At 45.0% G+C, this 22,546-nt stretch overlaps 1 protein-coding gene across 1 annotated transcript; it reads left to right on the top strand.

Annotated features, from left to right (window-relative positions):
• Positions 1–1,898: 1,898 nt before the first annotated feature.
• On the top strand, positions 1,899–22,415 carry LCT (lactase). The gene is made up of 17 exons (XM_010147227.1): positions 1,899–2,562; positions 4,450–4,529; positions 5,778–5,861; positions 6,813–6,915; positions 7,550–7,655; positions 8,390–9,077; positions 9,458–10,103; positions 11,381–12,940; positions 13,269–13,537; positions 13,972–14,262; positions 16,071–16,269; positions 16,990–17,192; positions 17,538–17,647; positions 18,928–19,062; positions 20,181–20,404; positions 21,235–21,471; positions 22,207–22,415. Exons 1-17 carry the CDS (start codon positions 1,899–1,901, stop codon positions 22,413–22,415), a joined length of 5,808 nt encoding a protein of 1,935 aa, XP_010145529.1.
• The last annotated feature ends 131 nt before the right edge of the window (positions 22,416–22,546 follow it).

Genomic DNA, 22,546 nt, shown 5'->3' with positions numbered 1-22,546 from the left:
AATAATCTATTAAGAATGAAAAATACCAGAATATTTGCCTTGTCAACCTGATACCAGCACCTAAGAAACATTTGTAATAGCATGAAAGATACCAAAGCTATATATTTTAAGTATAAATGGTGTGAAATAACTGTTTCTGAAGCAGGTCCAGAAATGGAGCTTGTTTGTAAGGCAGTTGTCTTTTTCCTGTTAGTCTCTCCCAGTTTTGGAGAGATGCCTCGGTCTAACTAAGCTTATCATTAACGCTAACAGTTATCCTTACGGTATGGAAGGAATCGTAAATATTTGTCACCAACAACAATGCCACATCACTGGGCACTAATTCACTAACTCTTAACTGCAGTAACTTCTCTCCACTGATTTCTTTCATAAACCGCATCTTGGCAAATGCTACTTTTCATAAAAGGTTGCCACCCACCTGCAACAACAGCTTTATGTTGTTCTGGCTGGATGTGGCTTTGAGCAACCTGGTCTAGTGGAAGGTGTCCCTGCCCATGGCAGGGAGGTTGGAACTAGATGATCTTTAAGGTCCCTTCCAACCCAAACCATTCTGTGATTCTGTATTGTTCATTTACTTTCAAAATAAGGACAGGAAGGTGTTTGTACTTCATTATGTATTTCCCCCTCTCTCAATCTTTCGTTGATAACAAATGTTCCTTACACGGGAGAAACTATTTTTCCTGCTTCTCTTTCCCCAGGTCTGTAGGCTTCATAGGCTGGGAGGGGAGTGCTCTTTCTGAGTTAACGCTGCTCTACTGAAAAACAAGCAGTAGGTGGTGCTGTAAAGTTTCTATTCAAACTTGTTATTCAAACATCAGGGCGGGGAAAAAAGAAAGAGCTTGTAGTTGCTCCGAACAGTAAGCACAGTGTTTTAGCAAGCTTTTCCAGGCTTCCTGAATAAATAGTCAGCTGGGAATCAAACGGTCAAAGTACACAAATTACAACTGCTGTGTAAGCTGTAAGATTGGCTGTTTGAGTAACAGCAAATGTTGACAGATGTTTTCTGCTGTAACTTAAAGGTAATACTGCTTGACAGAGCAGTAAGTTGCCCAGTTGATTACAGCGATGCTTGGGACAGAAGTTGGTTATTAAAGGAAATAAACCGGGAGATGGAACTGACTTTTCCATGTAGTTATTTAGAATTTTGTGTTTAGTTGATTTAAGCATGTTCTGTATTCAGGCAGCAGGTGTCCTCAGCTCTTCGGCTTTGCTGTGTTTGAATGTAAAACAGTCGAGTTTTTTTTCAGGTAGGCGATCTGCATGTGTCCACCCCGCTGACAGCATGTGTTCTCAAGGCTGAAGCAAGCAGTACTTTGGAAAGCCATAAAATGATGTTGTTCAAATTCCTTATCGGACGTGAGGACGCACATGGTTGCTGCCGCCTGAATTCACCTAACAGCCGCTTTTCTAAGTGGGTAAGATGCCACAGCTCAGGTTTCCTTTGTGCACAGCTCTGCCTCTTGCTGTCCTGCCCAAGCTGGGCTGTGGTGGCACCCAGCCCCAGGAATGGGGTTAACTGCTCTTTACTGTCTGCATCCAGAGCTGTGCAGGATTCCTCTTAAGCCAAAGGAGGCTGAGAAGGGATGAAAAGTGTTGTCTATTTATTTTATCCTCTGAAATGCAGGCAGCGTCAGCAAATGTCAGTTGATGTTCAAGCACAAAGGAGATCCTGAGCATCTCAGAAATCATTTCCACATGACCTTTCTCCATTTGTGATAGTGGGTTTTGTGTTCATCCATTTGTCCGTTCACCTAATGATTGAAAGTCCTGATTTGTTATCATCCTAGTGCCAGCTGGTTCTGGGAACATTTATCTGTGTCATAGATAATTTCAGTTAAATATTACTTCCACTGTAATATAAGTAGTGTGGAATAACTGTTTCTGAAGCAGGTCCAGAAATGGAGCTGATTTGTAAGGCAGTCACCTTCTTTCTGTTAGTTTCTTCTAGCCTTGGGGTAGATTGGGAATTTGCTCAGAATCTCATTGCCGTTGCTGGACCTCTACCCGGCGGGTCAGTACATAGGTTGCGTCTGCAGAACCCGGTCTTACATGAGGAAGGTCAGGCCCCTGATGTGGCTGAAGCCCACGATTACCTGTGCCAACAAGGGCTTGTGGCTCCTGAGCTGCCCCGCTACTTCTCCCACCTTCGTGAAATTGGGGTGACGCATTACAAAATCTTCCTGCCGTGGGCGCGCCTTCTTCCGAAGGGAGATGCCGGGAAGCCAGACGAAGCTCAAGTGCAGTGCTACCAGGAGCTGCTCGAGACCCTGGTTGCCACAGCCCTCAGGCCGGTGGTAGTTCTGCATCACCAGCGTGTCCCCAGCGCTGTGGCTGCGCAGGCCATGGGTAGGGAAGCTGAGGTTTTTGCTGCCCTTTTTGTGGAATATGCAGAGTTCAGCTTCCGTGTTTTTGGGGACCTGGTTGATGTGTGGCTCACCTTCAGCGACCTGCCGGAGATCCTGAACAGCCTGCCTTACGATGAGCCCCAGTACAGAGCCCAGGCCCTCGCTGCCGCTCATGAAAGAGCTTACACCGTCTACCATGAGAAATACTCTCCAGCGGGTAAGGAGACCGGGGAGAGGGATTTTTTTATATGACTTGTTTGCAAATACTTTGTGGTGGGTTTAAATGGTAACTGCTACATGCAATCTCTGTGTGAATATGCAATCAGTGCTCTTGGAATTCTGTAGAAATCCTTGAGTAATATGTTCCTTCAAATCCCTTGTTTTGATAATTGCTTTATATTTTACTGGTAATTGCGTTTTACTTGATATGACAGTAAAAATATTTGGGGATAATATACATGTGTACATGTGCATGCTTTATATTTAATATTTTAAGCATCAGGGAGGTATTAAATAGCCTCCAGTTAATTTGAGCAGCAGAAACTAGTACTTCAAACCCAAACATTATAGTACTTTTACATGCTTTTTCTCTAAGGGCTGTTGTCCATGTGCTCTTAGTTTAAAGACCAGCAGATCCCCCGATGAACTGTAGGCTCATACTATTCACACACCAAACCTTAAATATGTTGTACAATAAAAGTGGGATTGAGCCTTAGGCAGAATCTTTGATTCCTGCCCTGTCATCTCTTTTTAAAAGCCTTATTACTAATTTCCATATCATCGAAAACTGGGATTGCAATTGCTACCATTTCGGCTAAGAGAGGAAGATCACGCCATCAGTCAGCAGCTGAGCTATAGGATTAGGGTATTTTACAAGATTATAACCTCTTAGGTACGATGAGCGCAGGATTTTCCATTAAGACATGATGCGTTCCCAACAATACAGCTTTGGAGGTCCAGATCTAGCTGAAGAATCAGGTCAAATTCAACTATTTCTACCTAAAAGGTGGAAATTTTGCATGTGTTGATGAAATCCACTTAAACCATGATTGGTTTTGTTTAAAATTACATTTCTCATTTAATCAAACGGTAATTGTTTTATTTAACTTTACAAAGTTAAGTTTTATTTACCTTTACGAAGTTAAATAAAGCAACATGAAACAAAATGTTTATTTTTTAATCTAAAATGAAAATTAATTATCAGTTACAAATTACTTTAAAATTACTCAAATGTAGTCTTACTCTCTTCTCTGAGTACAATGACCAAGTTATAATAATGAAGCTATTTTGTGGATAATAATGGAATTTTTGTACCTCTTCCTGACACAGCGAGGACAGACTAAAAAATTCTTGAAATGTACCTCAAACCATGAAGACACAAGGCACAAGAAGCTGTCTGTGAGATAATAAATAGCGTGAGGAAGACTGCCATGTCTTCTGTTTGACTTTCCTCATGGCAGACACTGGGGTTTTAAAGTAATTAAGTCTTAACTCTGCCTGCGTTACACAGAGCAAGAGCGTCACCTTGCCTATGATGGGTACCTGGGATTTCCTCAGGAGCTGTCCTCTTGGGTCTGCCTTCTTTGGTCTTGGGGTTTTTCTGTCCCAGGCAGACAACCAGTAGAGCTTGCTGAGTCATATCTTTTTTTCAAACTTTTGTTTATTCATTTTTCATTCCTGCATTTGTCAGCAATACTTTTCAGTACAGCTCACACTATCTGGTGATAGCCCTTAGAGGTTGCTCAGCTTCCCTCCTGCATAACCTGTCCTCCCCCCAACTTCCTGGCATCCCAGCATCTCGGCAGCATCCAGCACAAAATGGATTTTAAAAAATAGCCGCTTTAGAACCACTACAAAGGCATAAAAATTAAAGATACTACTTAGAATTATTCCTGGAGTGGAAGGGCACTCAGTGGACATCTGTATTCAGATCCATGATCCTGCGAGCAACTGTGCTATGAGGTTTATGAGCAGTCCTGACAAGATACATTTTGACAAAGATTCTTTGAACTCTGCCTCAAAAATTTCCAACTGATTTTAAAATTACTATAATTTTTAATCTGTCCTTAACATACTACTAATAGACTGCCTCTTTTTTTTCAAGGTGGAAAGCTGTCCATTGCTTTAGAAATGGGTCATGTCCTGGATAGCGCTTCATCAGGATTGCTTTCAGCTTCTCTTCAGGTAACATCTTAATAGAAATTATTCCCAAAATGATATAAATTTGATTTTATTAAGTTGTTTTTATGTCTGGGATCAAGTGATTTATTGCAAGTTAAATAAAATCTTAGCAAGTTGACTAATTAACCAATTTGGTAAATTTTACTTCTTTTATTAGTCTGATGATGTGAAGCTTGCTGATTTTAAAAGTTCCTTCAGCATTGTTTCTTGGCTAGTAAGCACTGGTTAAGATATATGGAGAAATATTTGCTCTCATAACTGGCAATATTAGCAATATACATGCTTAAATGACAAGGCATCTGCAAAAAGTGTACCCGCTGTTATTTTCTTTGCAAGTCTGCTTAATGCACCAGTGAATAAGAAAGATAATTTATTTTAAATAACCACTATTTGAAAAAAATCTGCTGATTATGTTAAAAGCTGTGCTAAAAATGATCCAGCTGCACGAGGATGGCACAGTGTGAGGGGAACGTAATCTCCACAAAGATGATGACATCCTTAAAGACCAAGCCCATTAGTCGTTGTCTTCACCTAGAGGATGTTGACATAGGATGTAGGGAACAAATGACAGTGAAGGTTTTTGGCTTGTATTCACAATCCTTCAAAATTTACTAACAGGGTAAGCAACATTGTAGGCACGGCGTTTCAAGGATAGAAGCAAGGTGTGGTTTGCAGGGAGAGGGAAGATGTTATTAGATGAGCTGACTAAACTAGAAGAAACCCTTGGACTGAAAACTAAGCTGAAAGCTTATCATGTTTTTTCCAACTTCAGCTGGTTTATAAAAGAATACTATCTATTCCCTTGAACTTGATCACTTTATGTGGGATAACACTTATAGTTTGGAATGATTAAAGACTTCTGAAGTGGACTTTCCCCAAAGGATTATTGATAAGGCCTACCTGAACCACATAGCTGCAAAGGTTTCTGTCTGATTAATCATAGATGACTTTGGTCTTACTATTTAAAGAATCAACTGTGTATCTTTAATATTAAATTCAGAAAGTACTCCTAGAATTTCCTTTAGCCGTTTAGGTTTTACTTTGTTTAGAAGGAGAGACACAAAATGTGTTTTCCCATACAGTATCCAATTTGTACACATTGTATTGTCCAGGGTTTCCATGTAGCTGTATGGCTTCTTACTCCAGCAGTGTGTCTTTATTAAATATTTTATAATCTTATATATTTTTATCATAATACCTGAAAAAATGCATTTCACTCCAGAATTATTCTTTTCCTTTTCTTGTTTCCAGGATTCAGTAGACTTTCTGTCTCTCAGCCTTCAGTACTGTTGCGGAAATGAAACTGACTTCTACCAGAAACTGAGTGAATTCCAGGTAACATCATGCACAGTGTTCAAAATATAGCAGCAGACAACAAACCATAAATAGAAGGGGAATTTTGAGTTTCTTGATGCATGTCTAAACAGTTCAGATTTACTGTGACAGCTCAGACAAGAGTTACACTAGGAAACAGCTGCGTACTGTTCACTTGCTTCTCTGTTGTTATTCTGACTTAAAAACAGGTGTTTGAAAGTGCTGGAGAGAATCATTTCCGTCAGTGCTTATTATTGATGCAGTAACCACTGGAATGGCATCATTCTTTTGTCCAGGACTGAAAAACATTCTCTCTCACATCCGAAGTGTTTGATAAGCTGTTAGGCTAATACCTGTGCACTACAAGACACCCATTTATTCTAGCATGAGATCTGCAACTGCACTGCCAGACTTCACAACTCCTCATGGGTAGAGGCAGCACTAGAAACGTCAACGAGGATGAGTTTGTGAAAGGATTGGATCACATGGCAGCAACCATGGTAGTGATGCTATAGGCTAATGCCTGATAATAAACCTCTGGTGGTGAATTGCATTCTTAAAATCCATAAGACGAGAGTCATCCAGCAGCTGAGAAGCAGAATAAGGAGCTGCACGTGGGACTCATTCTCTTTAGGGTCCCAGCATGCTGCAGCTATTCTAAAAATCTGGAGTGACAACAGGTGCTTACCAAGTCAGCTTTCAAAAAAAGGTCATAATACCTGATGCCTTTCCACTGACAGGTTGAACCCTGAAAGTGTCTGTCTTCATGCTTTGATTTGCATTGGCCTTCTTTTTGGATCACAGAAAAACAGTACTCACTCTGTTGATTTATGAATTTAACTCTGAAGAACTTTGTCACCCATTCTCAGTCATCTAGGTATTTCCTGTTCTGTCTTCAAAGCAAGAAATGCCAAGAGCACACATCTACTAGGTGGCTGATGCTTCTTTTCATACAAGTCTCTGGTTTTGCAGAATGTCTGGAAGGACGCAGAGATCTTGGTTTTTAGTCTGAAGTTCCTTGGTTGTGGTTCCATGGAAGAGAATCCTTTCACAACAGTAGCTGCCATTGTCACAGGTGAGTGACATATTTCAAGGAGGAGGAGAGGGTTTTAGCTAAGCTCTGCATGGCAAGTTAGGAAGGAAATTCAAAGTTGTCCAGTCCAGACTGCTGCTATTAGATAAAATAACTTCACGGTTTCTTTCATAGCCTTCTTGGAAAATTAAGGGTGGATGGTGAGTGTTGAGGAAGGGGAAGCAGGGAATCTTCCCCAAAGCTTTTAATAATTTTTATCAACCTTAGGTTGCACCAGGAAATATTTAGATTGGATAGTTGGAAAAATTTCTTCAATGAAAGAGCTTTCAGGCATTGGAACAGGCTTCCCAGGGGAGTGGTGGAGTCACCATCCCTGGAGGGATTTAAGAGACATGTAGTTGTGGTGCTCAGGGACGTGGTTTAGTGGTGGACTTGGTAGTGATGGGTTAACAGTTGGACTTGATGATCTTAAAGGGCTTTTCCAACCTAAATGATTCTATGATCGTGTTTTAACATGAAATTGTAAATATCTAATAAAAAACCAACATATTTGATCCGAGAAAGATATCTATTAGTTATGAAAAGCGGCTTGTTTCTGGAGGTGTAAGTGTAGGTACAAGGAGTGTCATGCAGTCCGTGGCACCTAAGTCATCACTTACCATTTGTTTGTTTTCAGCTATTAATAAAGAAGAGACACGTATGATTGGATATGATGTTAATGAGTTACTGGACTTATCATCTCATGATCTAAGGTACAGTTTTTGTCCTTTAAATCAGATACTGTAATAAAAAGGTGTCCTCTAGTAACCTATGTGCAGGCAGACACAAGACAGTTTTCGTGTTGAAGTTTGCTGTCAGCTACTGAAAGGACTGGAAAGGAGTGCCTTTCTGCTGAGCCCTGTCTCGTGCTGTTACAGGCAATCCTGTATCCGACTAGTACAGGCAGTGCAATCCTTTTCCACACTCTCATCCTTGGGTACCCTGATTGCACCTTCAGGCCAGGAGTTACAGGTACATTTTCCAAGGCTTCTGTGCTTTTCAAGAGCAAAATAGTTAAACCCAAACAAATAAATTAAGTAAAATAGAGGGTTTTATAGGACAGAAGCCAGTTGGGCCTATAGAAATGTAGATGTCATTGCTCAGGGAGGTGCTGAGGATTACAGGAGCAGGATTGATTAATTTAGTTTATGCTATGGACACTCATGAGAGAAGTTGTAGCATATGAAATTGCTACATACTGCAAGGGTTTTGTTTACCCCTTTGACATAGCTGTAATGAACCTACCTGCAAAGAAATGCCTTCAATTCATAGTTCCTGAGCTGCGCCGCAGTTCACTCGTTGCACTCCGCCTCCATCTGCCTGGCAGTAGGTTGGATTGATGGCCAAGGAACTATGCCCTATGTGGCTTATGTCAGCTGAACAGGAAGCAAACAATGCTTTTATGGTCCATGTTTGCAAGTTCTGTGGCACTGGCATCCACCTTGGAGATTGTGACTTCTTTTTATTCTATTTCCAGCCAAACAAATACTCTACAGGAGAATCCAGATGCTGTTGTTGCCCCTCGCTCCTCCTATCAAACGGTGTGGGAAATGTTTGCTCAACAGTCTGAACTGGAGAGGGATTCTTTTCTGCAGGACGTTTTTCCAAGTGGTTTTCTCTGGGGCACATCCACAGGTGCCTTTAACATTGAAGGAGCTTGGGCAGAGGATGGGAAAGGAGAGAGCATCTGGGATCAGTTTGGGCATGAATGTCATGTCTACATGAACCAAACAGCAGACGTGGCATGTGACAGCTACTATAAAACCAGCTATGATGTTTACCTACTTAGGGGTCTTCATCCCCAACTGTACAAATTTTCTATATCCTGGCCTAGAATTTTCCCCACTGGCACCAACGAGAACATCAACTCCAAGGGTGTTGACTATTACGACCGATTGATTAACCGCCTGCTAGACTCTAACATTGAGCCCATGGTGACCCTGTTCCACTGGGACCTCCCACAAGCTCTTCAGGTTCTCGGTGGCTGGCAGAACGACAGCATCATAGATGCTTTTGTAAACTATGCAGACTTCTGCTTTGCCACTTTTGGGAACCGGGTCAAGTTCTGGATTACCTTCCATGAGCCTTGGGTTATCAGCTACGCTGGCTACGGCACCGGGGAGCATCCTCCAGGAATCACAGACCCAGGGGTAGCATCTTACAAGGTAGGACACAGGAATAACTAGAATCCCACAGCTGCCATTGTTGTGTTGTTTTCCTCTGACGGTTCTTTAGTTCAAGCCTCATGTGGCCTCTGAGACAAGTATTTGCTTGTTGGGTTTATGATACTTGCCAAAACAAAATAGTGTAGTTAATGGGTGCTCGTGTCTTTATTTTATTTTTCCATTCTGAAAGGTGGCATTGATGGATAGCCAGATTATTCCACTTAATCCAAAACCTACTATACTCTCTGGCTGTGATTATTTGTTCTGTCAAGGTTTCTCCTTTTGGATGGAGACGACATTCTCACGTGGCGATCATCTCAATGCTCAGGAGTTCTTGTACAAAGCATTGTGCCACATGTTCCTCTGCTCTCTGTCCCCAGGTGGCTCACACAATTCTCAAGGCTCATGCCAAGGTCTGGCACCTGTATAATGACAAATACCGCTCTTGGCAACTGGGAAAGGTGGGGCTGGTGCTGAACTCGGATTGGGCTGAACCCAAGACTCCAACCAACCCTGAGGACGTGAGGGCGTCTGAGAGGTACCTGCAGTTCATGCTTGGCTGGTTTGCTCACCCTATATTTGTTAATGGCGATTACCCAGATATCCTGAAGGCTCAGATCCGGGAAGTCAACCAGCAGTGCTCCACAACAGTTGCACAGCTGCCTCTGTTTACAGAAGAGGAGAAGTCCTGGGTGAATGGGACCGCCGATTTTTTTGGTCTTTCCCATTACACTTCCCACCTGGTCAGCGCCGTGACTAGTGGGACCTGCACACCAAGCTATGAGAGCATCGGGAACTTCTCCTTGCATGTAGATCCTTCTTGGCCACCGACGGCCTCTTCTTGGATTCGTGTGGTCCCTTGGGGATTAAGAAGGCTGCTGAACTTCGTGTCCCAGGAATATACAGGAACAAAGATCCCAATTTACATAGCAGGAAATGGTATGCCAACAGAAGACGCGGGGGATCTTATTAATGACACTCTGCGAGTGGATTATTTCCGCCGGTACATCAACGAGGCTCTGAAAGGTATGGAGGAATTTAAAATTATTATTTTTTTAATAATGGTCACCAGTTATTCTACCGCTTCCATGGTAGTTAACTTTAACACATCACCACTCGCTTTGTGACAGGAGGTCAGCTGCCTGTTGTGTATGTAGTGTGACCTCATGCACTTCCCCCTACCTGGTGTCGAGATACAGAACTCTCCTTTTCAGAGAGAGGAATAGGTTTTCATATATACAGACTAATGTATCCTGTAGGTCAGCCCCGCTGTGAGAACAGTGTGTATGTACTTCAGCTCCCCTGAAGATGATGTGCCTGCAGGCAGGCTCTTGCCAGCAGAGGTCTCGTCGATCAGGACTGAACAATGTCTTTACTGATTAAGCAGCTCTAACTGACAGCATCCTGTGCTATTTCAGGTTAGAATTTTTAGGGAGATATTTATGTCTCAGTCATTTTGAGCAAGGTTCAGGGTATGCCAGTATCTTGGCAAAGACACAGATTGGCATAAAAATAATATGAGTGACAAGTTCTGGACAGATAGAGTTGAGATTTCACATAGAGATTTGACTGATACTCTCTTGAGATACACAAATCATTACTGTCACTAAAACTTCATTAAATATGCTGTATTAAATATGTTTGTCATCAGTATACAGCATTTGACCTTCTTGACCCAGTTCTCAACATACTGTTAGGAGTGTCGAAAGAGCGATGGAAAAAACAGTGTAACAGTGCAGTTACGCCTCAGCAGAAGTAAAGATGATGGGCTGCAGATGGGAAGTGAACTTTGCTGGAAGAAGAGAGATTTAGGACTTTTTTGTAGGCAATGTGAGGAAGGATGCTGGACTTGCCTCTGCTGGTATTAGATACACTGCTCTGCTGAAAGAAACTCTTGTGTTCAAGGAAGATAGGCAAGCACTAAATACATTTATGTGTCAGTTTAACTATAGTGTTAAATCTAGCAGAGCACCATATACCTGAATCAACGAATTGTGCTGGGAAGCAAGAACACAGGAAAAGGGATAACAGTGCCACGAGTGTCCTGTACTCACATATCTCTTGACTGATATTTCTTTTCTCAAGCACTTTTATCATTAAGCATTTGAACAGCTCCTGTTACAGAGCTGACTGCTTTTCTTGACAGATACTCTAATTGTTTGGGGTTTTCTTTGCCTAAAACACCATCTGTAGATGTTTGGCTTGTGACACCGTTACCCTCAGTAGTGGTGCTTATGTTGTGCTGTGCTGTACTCAAAAAATGTTCAAATGAGTAACGGTGTCTTGTACTGTTTCTGTGACAGCGGTAAAACTAGACACAGTTGATGTTTGGTCATATATTGCTCGATCCCTGGTCGATGGCTTTGAAGGTCCAGCGGGATACAGCCTAAGATTTGGGCTGCATCACGTAGATTTTGAAGATAGCAACAGACCGAGGACTCCGAAGGCATCTGCTTATTTCTATTCCAGTGTTATTGAAAAGAACGGTTTCCCATCCAAGGTCTTGGACAGATTATCTACGCCGGTGGTGTTTGACCTACCCATGCCATCAAAGTTGCTGAATTTACCAGCATCAGAAGTTCCCTCCAAGGCAAAGGTTGTCTGGCAGAAGTTTTCATCTCAAACAGACTTTGAGAGGGACATGTACTTTTATGGGACATTCCCAGAGGGCTTTACATGGGGTGTGTCATCTTCTGCCTACCAGGTAGAGGGAGGTTGGGATGCTGATGGCAAAGGACCCAGCATTTGGGATAACTTCACCCATGTCCCAGGGAATATAAAGAATAATGATAATGGAGATATAGCCTGTGATAGCTACAACAAGGTGGAGGAAGATATTTACCTGCTGAGAGCCTTAGGGGTAAAGAACTATCGGTTCTCCTTGTCCTGGTCTCGAATTTTCCCCAGCGGAAGGAACAACTCAATAAACAGCCATGGAGTTGACTACTATAACCGTCTCATTGATGGCCTGGTCGCAAACAACATCGCTCCAATCGTCACTCTCCACCACTGGGACCTGCCGCAAGCTCTCCAGGACATCGGTGGCTGGGAGAGCAGCGCGCTGATTGACCTCTTCGATAGTTTTGCCGACTTCTGCTTCCAGACCTTTGGGGACAGGGTGAAGTTCTGGATTACGTTCAATGAACCCCAAGTCATTGCTTGGGTTGGCTACGGCGCTGGGGCCTTTCCACCCAACGTCAATGACCCTGGCAGTGCTCCCTACAGGGTTGCTCACATCTTACTCAAAGCTCACGCCAGGGTCTACCACACGTATGATGACAAATACAGAGCGAGTCAGGGAGGAGTCATTGCTCTGTGCCCCAACATTGACTGGGCTGAGCCGAAGACACCGAGCAACCCCAGGGACATAGAAGCTGCAGACAGGTACCTGCAGTTTTTGGTGGGGTGGTTTACACACCCCGTTTTCAAAAATGGGGACTACCCCGATGTCATGAAGTGGAAAGTTGGGAACAGGAGTGAGCTTCAGCACCTGCCGTCGTCTCGCCTGCCAGTTTTCACAGCAGAGGAGCGTGAATACATCAGGGGCACGGCAGATGTTTTCTGCTTCAACACCTACACCTCCAAAATTGTAACCCATGCAACGACCCGGCTGAAGCCCTTCTCTTATGAGTATGACCAGGAAGTTTTAACAGAGATTGACAACTCCTGGCCTACCTCAGCTATTACTGACCATCGAGCTGTGGCCTGGGGCCTGAGGAGGCTACTGAACTGGATCAAAGAAGAATATGGGAATCCCCCAATATACATAATTGAGAATGGGGTGGGGATAAAGACCAATTCGGATGTTGATGACAATACCAGGATATTTTACTACAAAACATACATTGATGAAGCTCTAAAAGGTACCAGTGTTTGCTTTTGTTCTGATGGTGTGTGTGTGTCTCCTCTCTAGATTTTTGATTGCTTTCTTCCTCTGAGGACTGGTTTTAAAAGCAATTGATACCAGTCTTTAAATATTCTGCACATCATATAAACATAATGTTTCTTTTTATGATGTCTTTATATGGCTGTTTGCACTCTGCATCCTCCAACTGTGAAGAGTCTCATGATCTTAGTTGTCCAGTGCCAGCTTTATGAAGCTGGAAGCGTGTATGTGTTTGAATGTGAATTCCTTGTGGTTCACTTAACGTGTGATTATACCACTGATGCTGTTTGTTTCTGGTCTTTCAGCTTACAAGTTGGATGGTGTTAATCTGAGAGGATATAACACTTGGTCTTTCATGGATAGCTTCGAGTGGTTGAATGGTTATGAGCCAAGATTTGGATTGCACCAAGTTGATTTTAACAATCCCAACAGGCCAAGAACCCCAAAGCGCTCTGCTGTGTACTATGCCGAAATCATCCGCAATAATGGTATCCCGCTGCCAAAAGAAGATGAATTTTTATATGGAGAGTTTCCTAAGAACTTTTGGTGGAGTGTAGCAACTTCAGCGTATCAGGTTAGGAAACTGAGATAGCCTTTTAAAGTACCTGTGAACCATTAATTCATTTTGGGTTAGACACTTACAGCTTTTCTAACATAAGGTTTTACCTTAATTGAGGGTTAGTGTAACGACTGCAGTAAAAGGGAGGAAGATACTTAAGGGCGTGGTTATACCGCAGGAATCGAGATGATAGCATGGGCTTCACCAAGAGGCAGCCAACGTGGAGCAGCGGGTGAACTGAAACAATACCTGTTCTGTGACATTGTACTTTGCGAATATGTCTTGCCTTGAGGCCCAAGAGGTCTTACCAGGCAGCAAAAACATTACTGTTTCTAGTCTTAAGCTGCTAAGTCAAACTGTTGTGTGGTGCCACAAAGACTAACAGGCTGAATTAGGCCAAGACCTAAATTTGGGGTTTACTAACAAGCTTCCCCCTTCTTCAATTACAGATTGAGGGAGGATGGAGAGCAGATGGAAAAGGACTTAGCATTTGGGACCAATTTTCTCATACTCCCTTGAAAATCAGTAATGATGACACTGGAGATGTAGCTTGTGACAGCTACCACAAGATCAAGGAGGATGTGGAAATGCTGAAAAGTCTCCGGGTGTCTCACTATCGCTTTTCAATCTCCTGGTCCCGCATTCTCCCAGATGGAACCGCCAAATACATCAATGAAATGGGACTGAACTACTATGAAAGGCTTATCGATGCTCTTCTGGCAGCCAACATTATGCCTCAGGTAACTAAAAACAGTAACTTTCAGGTAACAAAAAACCAGCAGAACCCAGTCTGATGCTCAGCACACGTGTGTGTGTTTCCATCCATCCTCTTCTCCACAGAGGAATTGTTGTACATTGTGTTCCGCAAGGAAACACGGCTTTTGCATAAGCAAATGAACTGGGAATATAGTGATATGTTAGAAATTACTACCCAGAAAGAGCATGGTCGCCTTAATGTTGGCTCTTTGCAATTACCTGCTCGCCCCTCGTGTGCTTGGAAGTGGATTCCACAAGGACCTACTCAATGATCTTTCCAGAGAGTGAGGTGTGGCAGACCAAGCTGTAGTTGCCAGGATCCTCCTCCTTGCCTTTCTTGCAGATGGGGGTAACCTTGTTCTTTTCTAAGGAGTCAGGCAGCTCCATGGATGGGCATGGTTTTCATGTAGGTCTCCATGTAGGATGGAGAGTGACCTCCCTACTGCTCCCCATCAGCTCTTTCAGCATTGTTGATGAATCTGACCACTCTCCACAGACTTGGACACAAGTAGCTGTTTTCTGTATGCTGCCGGCTGCCCCTGTCCTCCCCAAACCACGTTGGTCCACACAGCGGTCTGGGAGCAGTGCTTAACTAGGGACACCAAGGCAAGAAGGTGGTTGAGCAGTTCCCATCACTAGGCAATCTTCCTCCACTCAGCAGCTCACCCCTGCTTTCTCTGAACCACTTTTTGCTAATAGTGTACGTGCGGAATCGGGAAGGCCTTGGCTTTTCTAATTTCCTCATTTCCTTCATTGTCTGCACTCACTCCCACTTTTTATATGATTGCTTTTTTGAGTTATAGCTCCTTAAGAAACTCCATGCTGAGCCCAGCAGGCTCTGGTAAGTTAGAGTACTGGAGTTCCTTGCTGGGAGTGTTATGGTTAATGCATCACCTGTGAAGTTAAGCTGTAGGTGTAACGTAACTATTGTGGGACAGTCCTTCCAAATGCGAGTTTAATGCAGAAATTAGTGGCTTTTGTAAGAACTGAGTACCTGAACCAGTACTGTTAGGAAGTGCTTGGGAAAAGAATGTTGTAAATAGTGTATTTAAAGATGGTTCTTCAAATGTCTGTCACCTATCCCTACTTACAGGTAGGATAAACAAGTGTAAGAGTATAGATAATTACAGGGATTTTTGTTGTGTAGAACTGTTTTATTGATTTCTTCATAGTTTTGCCATTTGGCTACTCTATCTGTTATTGAGACAATACAGATAGAATGACTGGGATGACTGGAAGAAAAAAAAAACCTTTTCCTTTGTTTTGGCTCCCTAGAAGGGAAGGTGGCCAACGTTTCTGCCCTGGTAGCTGCTGAGCAGGAGTGCGAGCCCTGGCCCGTGCAGGGAGAACACATGCACACCATACTGGGGCAGTACCTACACAAGCATCAGCTCATGCCTGAGCAAACCCGTGCCTCCATGGCATTGCTCTGGGCTGCTCCAACGGAGGTACCAGCCCAAACAGGTATTGGACTGTGTTTCACCTGAGAGTCAGTGCAGGCACAGCACTTCTTGGCTGATGAGTCCTTGCGAGCACAAGGTGGTGGTGGGTTTTGGTAAAATCTTCGTCTTCACCATCAGGCAGCCCCTACAGTTCGAGTCATGTCCCCATGTCCTAAGGAAACTTGCAGGAAGGTATTTTATTTGAGTGCATGAGTGAGCACTACAAACTGTTAGGAACAGATAGCTGCAGCTCAAAGCACTGTTTATTTATGCTCATAAATGAGGCTGGGTTATTGTCCTTATTTCTGAGTGACTGGTTGAGTCCTTTCTCTTGCTGGCTTTCCCCACAGGTCACTCTTTATCACTGGGACCTCCCACAGGCACTGCAGAACGTCGGTGGGTGGGAGAACGATACTATAGTGCAGAGGTTTAAGGAATATGCTGAGCTCCTTTTCCAGAGACTGGGAGATAAAGTGAAATTTTGGATAACCCTCAATGAACCCTACAACACTGCATACTTAGGCTATGGCGTTGGCACAGCTGCTCCAGGTAAGACTGCTGGGCATCACCTCAGAGCCTTGGCAGCACTGCAGGCAGAGCTGTGTTCTGTGCTGCAAGCAGAGCAGATGCTGGGGGCTTGCAAAGGTACAGCAAGGAAGCGGCATGGTGGGGATAAATGGGGTTTGGACTGCTGGGGGATGGTGAATGGATCCTTCTTACACTTCGCCTGTCCTCTCCAAGGCCTATTCTCCTTCCACTCCTCTAATCCACCCCTCTGCAGCCTCCGGATGACACTGGCTGCCTGGAGCAGACCGTGTGTTCAGAGCGGCTCCAGCGACTGTGGAAAAGGTTTAGGGCTGGAGGAGAGTCAAGCTCAGCTGCAGGGCAGAACCAGGGGAAGGGGAGGGATGGCAGCTGGCCTGAGCACACAGCTTTCTACTCTCCATACCGGCGGCAGCAGCCTGTTGCTGGGGCTGGCAGCTCTGCGCGGGCAGAGCTGAGCCAGCCCGTGTCCTGGTGCAAGGGGAGGAAGGTGTGAAGGGGGGTGCTGCACAGCACCTTCACTGCCTGCTGCAGCTGCGCCTTCAGCTGTCTCTGCCTAAGCCGTGATCCCAGCCCAGGGCTGGCTGAGGGCACCAGGTGCTGCACATTCATTCGTTTTCCAGTGGGCAGTTCTGGGTGCCGTGGGTGTTGTGTTAACCTGGGCATAAGGTGATGGGAAAGCTGGGAACTGCTGCTCCACTGCCTGTGCTCTCACTGTCTCCGCAGGCATCTCTGTTCGGCCAGGGCAAGCCCCTTATGTGGTGGGGCACAACTTAATAAAGGCCCACGCAGAAGCCTGGCACCTCTACAATGAGACATACCGGGCAAAACAAGGAGGAATAATCTCTATTACCATCAACTCTGACTGGGCAGAACCAAGGAACCCACACAGCCAGGAGGACATCAACGCTGCCAGACGATACTTGCAGGTACAGAGACACCCCTGCTCCTGGGTTTGCTCATGGTGGCACCCCCATCCTGGGTGCTGGAGATGCCCAAAACCTAGGTCAGCATCTCACCATGCCAGCATGGAAGGCACCACTGCAAGGAAATGTATCACCCTCTTCTGGTAGCTGACCAAGTGTGCAACAGAAATGAGACCAAATATGAGTGCAGTGCCAAAAGCTTATTAATTAACTGGGCATCCCTGCATATCTCCATGGGCCTGTTCATTATACATTCAGGTACTACCTATAAAGCAGCAGGGGAAGAGGAATGGTTAAATCCCTTGTTTTGATACATGATTTATCCTTCTCCCTTATTCCCTGTCTTAGTTTCTTCTAGGCTGGTTTGCTCACCCCATTTTCAAAAACGGCGATTATAACGAAGAGATGAAAACAAGGATTCGGGAACGCAGTCTGGCTCAGGGTCTGAGCCAGTCCCGGTAAGAGCCCAGGCACACACTTGCTTTTGTTGTACTTATGTGCTGAAACCTGCTTTTCCGAAAGAAGTGCTAAATTTCAATGATTCTATTGCAATGTTACTGTAAAAATCTTACCATATCCTCACAGAAAAACCCCAGTGTACATTTTGCCCGTTTCCCATCTTTATCTCTCTTGCAAACTAAATTTACTAATATACCATATCTTTATGTAATAAAGTAATAAGTTGGCAGCTCAGAGCGATACAGTAAATGCACAGTGCTTTGCCTGACCATGGGAAATGGGTCTCAGCTGTTCCTTAAATGATCTCCTGAACTCCAGCACTGAGAACCCTCTGGTGTCTCTGAATTGCTTCCTGTTTTCCATTCCCATTAATTATTCTTAACCCTATTGTGCTAGCAGTGCTCCATCATGAATGTTTTTCCTTCTCTCTCCCTTTTTAGGCACATAGTTTTAGGTGCCTCCCACGGCAGGGGGACTGGAACTAAATGATCTTTAAGGTCCCTTCCAACCCAAACCATTCTGTGATTCTATGATACAAGGAAGCCACTTTTTTCCCCCTCTTGACTTTTAATAGCGATTTGATGGGGTATATTAGATCTGGGGCTATTCCTGATCATTCCCCTCTGAAAATGTTTTGAAATGAGGGAGACAGTGGAAGAGCCAGCGTGTGCTCGGCAGCAAAGGCAGGTCTTTTCCAGATTTGAGTTATGCTTCTGTATGTGTCCGAAACGTTTGCATTCTTGAGCACTTCTTCTGACACATGCAGGAGTACAGTGTTTTGAGGGGGGGCCCAGGACAGCTCCCCTGAGCAGGGACAGGAGCCCTGGATGCCACAGGCTGCTAGCAGGCCCCATTTCGTGCTTCCCTCTGGCAGAGCTAGTCACGCTCTGGCAGGGTGGTGGGCTGAGACAGCTCACTCGCAAACGCTGCAGCTCTGGATCTCCACAGGGTTGGTAAGCACATGACAACCAAAACGGTTGTCACCAGTTCCTCCACACACATTCCTGACTGGGCAAACACTGTTTCCTGTCTTAAAGCAGGATGGAGGTCAAATATCTTGTTTGACCATGAGCAGGACCTCTAGCCATCAGGTGTCTCTCTTCCAGTCAGTGGAAGATCTGGGAGAGCGTTAGAGCAGGCAGCATGAATAGCATGCTCTAGCAAAAGCTTCGTTTGGTTTACACAGTCGGACTGAGGAGGGGTGGAAGAGCAAAAGAAAAGGAAATCCTGAGAAGACTTAACATTCTGAGAGGTTTGTTTTCTCTGTTTTCTATTGCAGACTTCCAGAATTTACTGAAAGTGAAAAACAAAGAATTAAAGGCACATACGACTACTTTGGTCTAAATCATTATACTACAGTTTTGACATACAACGTAAACTACCCTACTGGTATCCTGTCGTATGACTCTGACAGGTAAGAGAGAATGTAAATTATCAGTCAAAGGATGCACAGCTGGAGCCTGGGCCAACTGAGCAATGTAAACTGATAGCAGATAAAGCCGTGAGACAAGTATCTTAAGCTGCTATAACCAATAATAGGGAAAATATCCCCAAACAGTTGTCTGTGATACTGTTATTTTCACAGAAGTCCAGCAACATTTTTACAGACCTGTTGATAAACATTAATGTTTAAAAGAGCACAAAGAAAATTACAGGATCTAATAGAGGAAGGAATCTGCACTTGTGAGTTTCCTAATGGTTTTGGATCAGCCATAAACAGTATTTATCGTATTTCCTGCCCCCAATCTGCAGTTTGAGCTGCTAGACTACCCTGGTTTACAGATACTGCTCCATTTGTTGTTAAACAGTTGTAAGTTCCCTCACCACATGGGGTAAATGTAAGTGCAGTGCCTAAATAGCTAAATCACTTCATGTTAAAGTATACGTAAGTCAAGATTTTTATTTAGATACCAATTTCTTTCCCCAGCTTCAAAAGGTAAACAATAGGAGCGTACTGGTTTTTCTGAAGAGAATTAAGGTAGCGGTGGGACCACACACAGGGGTGAACATCAGCTGTTTTCTACATCATTTCCATAGAGAATATATGAAATTGTAACTTCCGTTCGCTGCTGCATCCCAGCCCCTGTGGTTTAGCCCCGCAGAATGACACCGGGCTCAGTCTTGCGTTGCTGGACGTAGGTGTAAATGGCAACTGTGTGTGCTCAAGCACTGCGTTCTGTGTTGAACGGCAGAAATGGTGTTAAAGGACAAGGATTTGGAGCTAACATCACATCCCCAGCTGTAGTTGATTTAAGCAGAATGTGATTGTAAAGCCAAGTATGAGAAGTGTTCTCGAGCGGCCTGTGAGCACCAGCATCACCTCTGGTTTGGTTTGCCGGAGCTCAGCACCGCGTTTCTCAGCCCGCAGCAGTGAGGTGCCAGGCACAGCTCCAGGCACAGGGACCAGTCCCTTGATCACCAGCATCACCTCTGGTTTGGTTTGCTGAAGCACAGCACTGCGTTTCTCAGCCCTGCAGCAGTGAGGTGCCAGGCACAGGGACCAGTCCTTTGATCGGTGTGTCTCCTCCGCAGGGGTGTAGCTTCCGTGACCGACCGCAGCTGGCTGAACTCCGGTTCCTTCTGGCTAAAGGTGACGCCCTTTGGTTTCCGAAAGCTCCTGAGATGGATAAAGAAAGAGTACAACAGCCCCCCGATTTACGTGACCGAAAACGGGATCTCGGAAAGGGGAGCCTTAGACTTCAACGACACTTGGCGAACACATTACTATCGGAGCTACATTAACGAAGCACTGAAAGGTAAGAGTGATTATTTAAATCTGCTCATTCAAACCTCTGGCAAGCAGCAGGGACTGATGTGTACGAAGCAAGTTGTGAAGAGCTGAAAGACCGCTGCCATCGGACTTGCACGTTGCACACCCGCACGGGCTTACTCTGTATCCACTTCTGAGAGCCTTTGGGTTTAGCAGAAACTGGCCATGAGTAGCCACAGTTTGCAGGGAAAGGTGACCTAAAGGAAGAACCAACCCTGGGTTTAGTAGGGTAACCGCAGCTTCCCTGTGCAGCTGCACCTGGCAGGAGAAGCACCTACTTTGGCTTCTAGTTCGACTGCTGCTGTGTCTGAAAACTGCGTCTTTAAAAAAACACCACCAAAAAACCCTCAACCCAAACTGGTTTCAGTTACAGCAGGGGCCGAGAAACATCGGGGAAGGGCTTTTTTCAGTTTGCTCTTCTGATGTACCGGGAGCTGCCAGCCAGCTATTCAGAATGTGCTGGTTTGCTGCCTTTAGCAGCAAGGCCCCACAAGCACTTGTTTAAACATGTTGATGGCTTTCCTTTCTATTGCTAAACCTTTGCTTATGGGACAAAAACTCTGATTTTTTTGGAGCAGAGAAAGGCAGTCTCCAGTGCTGGCAGGCTGAGCTACCCTGGCTGTAACTTGGGAGCTCAGCTACCCCGCAGCAATCGAGCTAGGGCAACGCGTGAGGGAGGTGGGAATGGGGAGACGGCAAAACCCGTAAGGCCGAGGGGGCGATAACCTCACCGCCCTTGGCACCCTGCTGCCCCCGTGGTGGTGCCTCCTGACACCCAGCTGCACAACCAACCTGTTCTCTCCGGTCCCGTGCCAGCCGTTGTGCTCGACGGCGTCGACTTACGAGGCTACACCGCGTGGACGCTGATGGACAACTTCGAGTGGGCAGTGGGCTTCGACGAAAGGTTTGGCTTCTACCACGTCAACATCACCGACCCTGGCTTGCCGCGGAGCCCCAAGGCCTCTGCCCGGCACTACTCACAGATCATAAGCTGCAACGGCTTTCCAGACCCAGCAACGGGCCCACATCCCTGCCTGGACCTGGATCCTGAAGGTAAGGAATGCAGCGGCAATCGTGCGTGTGTGTGTTCTAACCCCACAAGCTTTCCATGATCTGTGGGCTCTAGAGACACCACCACTTTCTGCAGTACTCTTTGTGAGGGCTCCAGCAGCACGCTGACTAGTCATCAGTCTGTCACGACTGAGGACGTGCACGTGGAATTATGTCATTTCTGCATGCAAAACCACAACTGTGACCAAATTCTGTGCAATAGCACCCCGATATGTGCCTGTCTCCAAAACGCAGCAACCGGCATTAGTGCGGGGTTTTTAAATAACAGTTTTTCATCAGCTCTTGGGGATGACCATGGCTGCTGGGGAATACTTGCCTCTCCTGGAGTCTTGAGTTACACTACCAGCCTGTTGTGCCTTTACTGGCACGGGTTGCCCAGAGAAGCTGTGGATGCCCCATCCCTGGAAGTGTTCAAGGCCAGGCTGGATGAGGCTTTGAGCAACCTGGTCTAGTGGAAGGTGTCCCTGCCCATGGCAGGGGGGTTGGAACTAGATGATCTTTAAGGTCCCTTCCAACCCAAACCTTCCTGTTATTCTATGATTCTAGTCTGAGCTGGAATTGGGTCGATGGCTGATCCACAAGAATTAGAGCTACTGCCAGCATACTGAATAGCAACCTTGAGAGCCTGGGAGAGGCAGGAAGCAGCAGGACACACACAGAGGGAGAGTTCACCCCAGGCTGGGTACTAACACCTTCTTCTTGTTTTCCCGTGAACAGTGACCCCAACAGACACCACCCCGGGACTGTCTGGCAGCGTGCGCTTTCTGGGATTAGATTTAACATCACAAAATGCAGAAGTAGCACTGTACGTGCTTTTTGCTCTTGCCGGAGTTGGAGTACTGGGCTTGGCTCTTCTTGCATATGGGTATGGAAAACTATCCAAAAGATCCCATAAACGGTCAGCCATGAAACATAGTAAACTGTAGCAAGTGGAAACTTTGAAGTGTTGTGTTTTGTTGGTTTTATTTTAATAAAAAAGCCTACAGGGCCAGGAAAAGAAAGCAAGTGCTTGTACTACTGCAACCATGCATCTGTCCTTAGAGATGGCTCCCCATCC

The sequence above is a fragment of the Eurypyga helias genome, unplaced genomic scaffold (genome assembly GCF_000690775.1).
Source record: "Eurypyga helias isolate BGI_N326 unplaced genomic scaffold, ASM69077v1 scaffold15932, whole genome shotgun sequence".
Lineage (NCBI taxonomy): Eukaryota > Metazoa > Chordata > Aves > Eurypygiformes > Eurypygidae > Eurypyga > Eurypyga helias.
This window is presented reverse-complemented; position numbering and strand designations above follow the sequence as displayed.

Excerpts from the sequence above, each read along its gene's own strand:
- LCT (XM_010147227.1), top strand. The coding sequence starts at position 1,899 with ATGGAGCTGATTTGTAAGGCAGTCACCTTCTTTCTGTTAGTTTCTTCT. Across the intron at positions 5,862-6,812 it reads AGAAACTGAGTGAATTCCAG|AATGTCTGGAAGGACGCAGA; the intron begins GTAACATCATGC and ends CTGGTTTTGCAG. Across the intron at positions 16,270-16,989 it reads CGTTGGCACAGCTGCTCCAG|GCATCTCTGTTCGGCCAGGG; the intron begins GTAAGACTGCTG and ends CTGTCTCCGCAG.